Raw genomic sequence first — 7848 nt, 5'->3', positions numbered from 1 at the left:
GGAGAAAAATTTAAAACTCAAAAGCTTATGGAAGTGACTGTTGACAAATCAAAATAAATTAATTTAAAAAAAGAAGATAGGAAGGAAAGAAAATAGGAAGGGAAGAAAATAGGAAGAGAAGATTAAGGGAGGGAAGGAGGGAAGGAGGGAAAAGAATAGCCCTTGTAACAAATATGCATAGTCAAAGAAAACAAATTCCTACTTGTCCATGTCTGAAAAATATTTATCTTCTTCTGCCTCCTGAATTTATCACCTCTCTCTCAAGAGGGTAGCATGAATTATAGTTGGTCATTCCACTGATCAAAGTTCTCAACTAATTCAAAGTTTTAACACAAACTCTTTTGCTTGCCCCAAAGCCTGATTCAATGGAAAAAGCACAGACTACAGAATCAGAGAACCTGGATTCAAACCTTCCCCCTGATTCTTATTACCTCTGTGACTTTGAACAATGAATTTAACTTCCTGAAGCCTCAGTTTCCTATCTGTAAATTGAGGCAGTCAGACTAGATGCCCTCTAAGGTCCTTTTTAGTTCTCAATCTATGTTTTTGGTCCTAACCCTAACATCACCTAATTTTACTTTGAACCCTAACCTTAACCCTATTCTTCACTTTAATCCTAAATCTAACCCTTCAACACAATGCTTAACTTAACATCAATCTTAAATTGAACCTTCTCCTTAAACCTTAACTCTCACAATGGAAATAGACTCAGAGGCTCTAAGCTTCAAATCGGGCTCCTGACACTGAAGTCACATTACATCCATGTGCCTCAGTTTCCTCATCTATAAAATGAAGGGACTGGACTAGATGTCTTCTGAAGTCCTTTCCAGCATTAGATCTATAATCTCACGACCCTTCTAATGCTGCCCCAACCAAACTCATCCCCAAGCCTCGCTTCACTCTCTGATAAGGAGAGGGGCATTGGAAGAAGGAGAAACAGCTCATTCTGGGCACTAGAGGCAGGCTGCTCTACAACTAAAATGTGACATTCTACTCCAGCTTGAGGTTCAAGGTTGGGGATTACCTGCTGTAGGAAGATTTGGGGTCAAGAAGGGGAAGACTGGCAAGAAGGCCAGATACACACCTGTTTGAGTATGTTCTGCTCCCGCATCAGTTTCTGCCGCTCTCGGTTGGGCTTTGTCACCATGATGTCCAGAACACTCTGCCCATTGTTGGGGACATCGCTGACAAAGAATACCAGGTCCTCTAGCAACTGGATGACAAACCTGGAAACGGGTTAAAGAATAGTGCTTAAGAAATACTTGATACCTTCCCCTGCCCCCAGAATCAATCTATTAGGGGGTAGCTCATGATCCATCCACAAGAGCAAAATAAATCTCTATGGAGTCAATCACTACTGAAAAATATCCAGCAGCAAGACAGCTTTAATTTCTCACAGAAGTAGGTTTAAATCTTTAATCCTGGAATTTATGGCTCTCTACAATTTAGACCCAATCTGCCTCTCCAGCTCTAACTCCCATTGGCTTCCTATACATACTTTCCTGTACAACCAAACAAACAGGTTTTCTCATTCTGTATGTGACTTTCCTTCACACCTTTGCTTAAGCTGTTCTCCCTCCCTAGAACAACCTCCCCTTCCTTTTGTACCTAAACAATATTAGTCATCTTTCAGGGTCCAGCTCAAGGGCCCCTTCAAATCATTTATTAAATACCTTCTATGTTCATATTGGGCAGCTAGGTGGCACAGTTGATAGAGTGCTGGGTGTGGAGTCAGGAAGACTCATCTTCCTGAGTTCAAATTTGCCTTCAGACAATTACTAGCTGTGTGACCTTGGGCAAGTCACTTAACCCTGTTTGCCTCAGCTGCCTATAAAATGAGCTGGAGAAGGAAATGGCAAACCACTCCAGTATCTTTGCCAAGAAAACCCCAAATGGGGTCATGAAGAGTTGGCCGCAACTGAACAACACAATGTTCATATCAAATAGGGGACAGGGTTGGAAACTGGACCTGTGATTTCATTGGCTAGGGAACTCCAGGATAAGGATCCCCCCACCCCCACCCCCACCCCCACCCCAATGCAGACTAGTATCTTCTCTGCAACTTATAGCCTTAGAGTTGCTTAGAGCCCAGAAAGGTTGTATTCTAAGCACACAGTCAGCATGTTTCAGAGGCTGGATTAAAACTCAGGTCTTTCTGACTCCAAGGCCAGATACCTATCCATTACACCATACTGTCCCTCAAAAATAAGAAAAAGACCTTCAAATGAAAGTGGTTTTTGGATGAGATTGTTTTCAAATTCCTTAATCTGACGACCCTGTGCCCTAAGTACAATGCTTTGCAAACTGTACAATGCTAGGAAAGTGTGAGTTACTATTATTATTTGCAAGGCTAGGCGGGCAGGGCATGCAGAGGAGAAGGGGATTCCTGGAGACCAGTTAGGAAGATATTAGAATAATCCAGGCAAGAGGGAGGGAAAGAGAATTTGGAACTTAAATTTTTTAAAAATGAATGTAAAAAATTGTGTTTACTTATAATTGGAAAATAAAATATTTTTTTTTAGAAAACCAATCCAGGCAAGTGATAATGAGGCCTAAATTAGCATATTGGCTATGGCAATGGAGAGGGAGAGATAGATGCAAAGGAGTTGACAGTACTTTGCAAGGGATAAAAGGGAGCAGGAGTTGGTCCTAGGATTTCACTGGCCCAGGAGACTTTTGGCTGAGGACACTCTGTCTACCAGTGCAGGTTGGCACCTTCTCTGCAATTTACAGTCTTAATAGTCCAGATTATAGAGAAGTTAAATGACATAGCCAGGGTCACACAGCCAGTATATATCAGGTAGGACTTGAACCCAAGTTTCCTGGTTCCATAATCAACTTTCTATCCACTGCTACCACTTAAGTAGGGCAACTAGGTGGTGCAGTGGACAGAGCATGGTGCAGTGGATAGAGCATGGGGCATGGAGACAGGAAGACCTGAGTTCAAATGTGACCTCAGATACTTACTAATTGTGTGACCCTGAGCAAGTCACTTAACCCTGTTTGCCTCAGTTTCCTCATCTGTAAAATAAGCTGGAAAAGAAAATGGCAAACCACTCTAGCATCCTACGCCAAGAAAACTCCAAACAGGATCACAAAGAGTCAAACACAACTAAAAGGACTGAACAACACCATTTAAGTGGTAATAATGACTCATCAATCTATAATTCTCACCACAGAGGCAGGTGATTGGGTATGAGAGGTAAGGGAGAAGTTAGAATCAAAGATGATTCTAGGATAGAGGTGTGATGGTAAGTATCTAACAACTGGCTCTCAAAAATAACAACAACACACTTTTAAGTTTAATCTGCATTAATCAAATTTTCTCCATAACTTTCTTAAATACAGAAAATCAACAAAACAACAAATCAAACCCTGACTTGCAGCATTTGCTGATTTCTGAGGTATACATGCTCACACTGAATACTTCACAATCAGCTCCTTTGAGCAGGTTAAGAACTGATTCCAACATACTCCTCCTACTCAAGAGGATTCCCTGATCACACCTGCTATACCTATATCTAGCCTAAACGTGCCTCTCTCCACCTGCCCTCTACCCCATACTTCCCAGTTCTGCCCTTTAGAGCCAAGCAGAACAAAGCTAATCATTATCTCCCATGGGGCTGGTCTTGAAATACTTGAAGACAGTTATCATATCTCTCTGAAGAGTCTTCTCTTCCCCAGACTAAATATTCCCATCTCTTCAATGGATCAACAGATCTTCAATTTTGCAGTCTCCATTAATCCATTAAGGATGATTTTAGGGACGAGGACATTCAACTTGTTGACTAAATATGAAACAAATCAGTTGATGACCCAAGGGGGCTACCTGCGGTCATTCTGGCTGATGAAACCCTCATTGAGCTTCTCTACGGCACTGGCCAACATAGAACTGGCATCATTGGCAAAGTCAAGGTCTCGGATCTCAGACACGGGCACAGAGACGATAGCAAAGGCTTCTTTGTCTTCCTTGGTGGGGCAGGTGCCCAGCTGCAATGACCTGGAGTTAGCCTCATTCTCCCACCAGGGAATGACCCTTTCTCATCTCATCTCCACAGCCTCCCCTCAGCAGCCATTCTCACTTTCTCTTCCTCCTTCCCTCCCTTTCTCCCTTTCTCTCCTATCCTAAGGGGCTGGGAGGTACCATGAGTCGGATGGGCCGCTCCTCCTCGATGTCAATGGGAACGTTTGTGCTCTGGATCCACGTGTTGGTGCACAGATGGCGCAGCCGGACATAGGAGTTTCTGGCACAGAGAGGTCGGGGTCATAAAAAGGTCATGAATCACAGAGAGGTCAGGGGTCATTTAAAGGTCAGAGGACACCTGGGAAATGGGCAGACGCTCATGGGTAAGAGGGGCTACAAGGTGGCATAGAAGCAGTAGGCTGTGACATAAACTCACTCCTGTCTAGCAATTTTTAATTTTCCAGAAAGACCTGTGAACTATGAGGTAGAGAGGACAGGTATCATAATCCGTGTTTCACAGATAAGGAAACAAGTTTAGAGAAGGGAAATGACCTGCCCAAGGTTACACAACTACTTGGTGACACAGATAATACTAGAACCCAACCTCAGGCCTTAACAACTGCCACAAACTACAGACAGAGCAGAGAATACAGGGTAAGGGATATTCCAGCACCCAAACAGCCCCATGGAGAAGCAAGGTCCCACCACCACTATCCATATATATCTCCCCCACCCTGATTCTCCAGCATAGGGTACTGTACTTGGAGTCAAGAAGACTTCAGTGTATACTGCCTCAGATACAGGCTACCTTGATATACTAGCTATATGGGTCTGAGCAAGTCACCTCTCCTCTGTGCCTCAGCTTCCTTATCAGTAAAATGATGGGTTAGATGGGATAGACTGGACTCCAAGGTTCCTTCCAGCTCTAAATCTACAATCTTATGACGATCCTACGATCCCCCTCTCAGGGCCAAGATTGAGAGGGGATACAAACCGAGGCACAAAAGAGTCAGTCTTCTGCAGTGTGGTGGGATCAAGCTCAAAGAGAGAAGCGATATCATTCCCGTGAGGCACAGCCACAAGTCGGTATTTGATCTTCTCACCAGCGTTTCTTCGGCCAGTCCTTCCCTGAGGCGCCTAAGGGAAACATGACCTAAGGTCTCAACCCTTCCCATCCCCATCAGCAGCATTAGCACCAGAACGTTTGAGTCTCCTTTCTGTACCCTACTACCTCAGGGGGCCTAGAGCTCCCTTCCAGCTCCCTGGCTGCTTGGCCCAAACCCCTGTCTGTGCGAGCCCTCGCTACTCCAATCACTCACCCAACATTTATTAAGCACCTACTATATGCCAAGAACTGTGTTAGGCACAAAACCAACAATAAAATAATAAGACAGTCCCTGCCTTCAAAGAGCCACTTACAGTTCCTGTAGCTTTGGGTTCTCCTGAATCACCCTTGTAGCTGGGGTTTTCCTAGAAAAGGAACAAAGGATATTAACTGGCCTGCTCCATCAACCTCAGCGAAACAATAGCTAGTATTTATATAGCATTTTCAGGGTCGCAAAGCACTTTACGTGTTATTCACTTGATCCTCACAACAACCCGGGGAGGTAGATGCTATTATTATACGCATTTTACAAATGAGGAAACTAAGGCTGAGAGGGGTTAAGTGACTTGCCCAACTCATAGAGCTGATAAGTGTCTAAGGCAGAATTGGAAGTGTTTATATACATGTGTATGTGTGTGTGTGTGTGTGTGTGTGTGTGTATAAAATGTGTGTGTATGTATATGTATGTATGTATGTGGACATGTGTATGTGTGTGTATACATATACATATATATGTATATGTATACACACACATTTTAAGCACCAAATCATAACCATACCACCCTGGAATGGAAGATGAGAAAACATCTTTAGGTCCCCAGGGGGTTAGGCAGGTGTTTCCTCACCCTCCCATATTTTAAGCTGTAGCTGTTAGCACAGTCACTGGCTGCAGGTGCTTCCAGCTTCTGGAAGGAATCAGAGTTTAAGGAGGAACCTTAGGTATCATCTAGTCTAAGCCCCAGTTTTGCAGATGAGGAAACTGTGGCCTGAAGAGGTTAATGGACCTGCCCATGCTCATACAAGTAGTAAGATGAGATTGTTCCCCCAATTTCCTCCCAACTCTCACCCACTCCCACCCCCTAACAAGGCAGAGCAGTGAGAAAGAACCCAAAAACTACAGAGGTTTCCTCCCAGACTCCCTCGTAACACATATACATATGCATATATACTTACATATATGCACACATACAGCTACGACTGCATACATACACAACTCTATACTGCTGCATACACATTTGGATGTATACACTTATGCTCACATGCCAGAATATTTGGACGCACATATAAATTTATGCATAAGTACATACATCATTCATGTTTATACAAATACACGTGCACACACACAACTTCAACAAATCCCCGTCTCCTGTCCTCACCTCTGCTGCCAGGTAATTGCCTGTGGCCAGGTGTTTAAAGCGGTACAGGCCATTCCAATGGCCAGCCCCTCCACGGCAGGGGTCATGGTGGACAACCTAAGAGAGAACCATAGAGACCAGGTGAGTTGAATGGTGTCAGAGTATGCTCAGACCCTAGGGGCATGGGAAAATATGAAGCTAAGCCCAAGAGGGGCAAGTTCCAAGTAAAGACTGGCACAGACAGGGGAGGGTGAGCTCAAAGAGCTTAGACACTCTACCTCCCATCCCTGGGACTCCTGGAAGAGCTAGGTCTAGTAATTTGGGAGACATTAGCTTTTCTCCCATGGGATTATAGAAGAGATGGGAGTATTAGAAGTCAGGGACCTAGAGTTTGAGAAATGAGAGGGGTTGCAGAGTAGGAAGATAGGGTCCAAGGGGCTAAGAAAGGAGGTAAGGGCTGGAGAGGGCTTTATGGAGAGGGAGTAATGATTTGAGGGCTGGAGCTAGAAAAGGTTGAGTATGGGTCTGGCTCCAGGAGTCAGAAGTTCAAGGTAGATCTGGGGTCCTGGGGTTAGAGCAATAATAATAATTTCTAGGATTGATATAAAGCATAACACTACAGGAAGTTTACACAAATGATGGGGGTATCAGATTAGTGGAGATGGATGTCAGGAACTGGGCTGTGTCGCTCTGAGGACCTCCATCCTTAGGGTCTTACCTCAACCTCCCAGAGAGCATTGGAGCTAGTGGCTGATGTGGCAGACTGGCGCAGGGTGGTACGAAGGAACACCTGTAGCTTGCCCTTGTACTCATCACATGTCAGAAACTTCTCCTGCTCTGCGTGGAACAAACGTACCACATCTCCCTGCAAAGGAGAAAGGGGAAACGAAGAAAGGCTCAGGGTGGGGGAAGGAGGGTGTTATGGGAAAGGCCCAAGGAATCCCCCAACCATAAAGGCTTCTTGCTGCAAGTAATTTCCCAAGGAAAAGCCAGTCCCTTCTATACTTTAGTCCATGGTCTAGGGATCTTTCTCCCTGTGCTTCATAGAATCACAGAATTTTAGAATCAGAAACAACCTCAGCAACCATTTTATCCAAAAGGAATCCCCACTATGGCCACCAAGTGGTCACCAAGCTTCCGCTTGAAGACCTCCAAGGAAGGGGACCCCTTCTACTTTGGGGCAGCTCTACTTATTAGGAAGCTTTTCCCAATACCAAACTTAATGTGACCCCTTCACAACTTTCATCCATTACTCCCAGTTCTGCCTTCAGGGACCAAATAGAACGAGTTTACTCTCTCTTTCACATGTCAGCCCTTCAAATACTTGAAAGCAGCTATCCTGCCCCTTCTGAGTATTCTCTTCTCCTGGTTAAATTCCTTCCACTCATCTTCATATATCAAAGACTCAAGGCCCTAAAACATCC

At 44.4% G+C, this 7848-nt stretch overlaps 1 protein-coding gene across 2 annotated transcripts in view; it reads right to left on the bottom strand.

The window, feature by feature from the left end:
* The window catches only part of ITPR3 (inositol 1,4,5-trisphosphate receptor type 3), a 127957-nt gene that overhangs the window by 64604 nt on the left and 55505 nt on the right, over positions 1-7848 (bottom strand). For both annotated transcript variants that reach the window (XM_027876434.1, XM_027876435.1), the window contains 7 exons: positions 7143-7289; positions 6446-6541; positions 5384-5434; positions 4959-5101; positions 4145-4244; positions 3830-3990; positions 1085-1226 (listed from right to left, as the gene is read on the bottom strand). In XM_027876434.1, coding sequence (XP_027732235.1) covers positions 1085-1226; positions 3830-3990; positions 4145-4244; positions 4959-5101; positions 5384-5434; positions 6446-6541; positions 7143-7289 — 840 coding nt within the window. The remainder of the gene's footprint in view (positions 1-1084; positions 1227-3829; positions 3991-4144; positions 4245-4958; positions 5102-5383; positions 5435-6445; positions 6542-7142; positions 7290-7848) is intronic.

The sequence above is a fragment of the Vombatus ursinus genome, unplaced genomic scaffold (genome assembly GCF_900497805.2).
Source record: "Vombatus ursinus unplaced genomic scaffold, bare-nosed wombat genome assembly UNPS02014811.1, whole genome shotgun sequence".
NCBI lineage: Eukaryota > Metazoa > Chordata > Mammalia > Diprotodontia > Vombatidae > Vombatus > Vombatus ursinus.
Note: the sequence above shows the minus strand (reverse complement) of the source record. Positions and strands in the feature narration are given on the sequence as shown.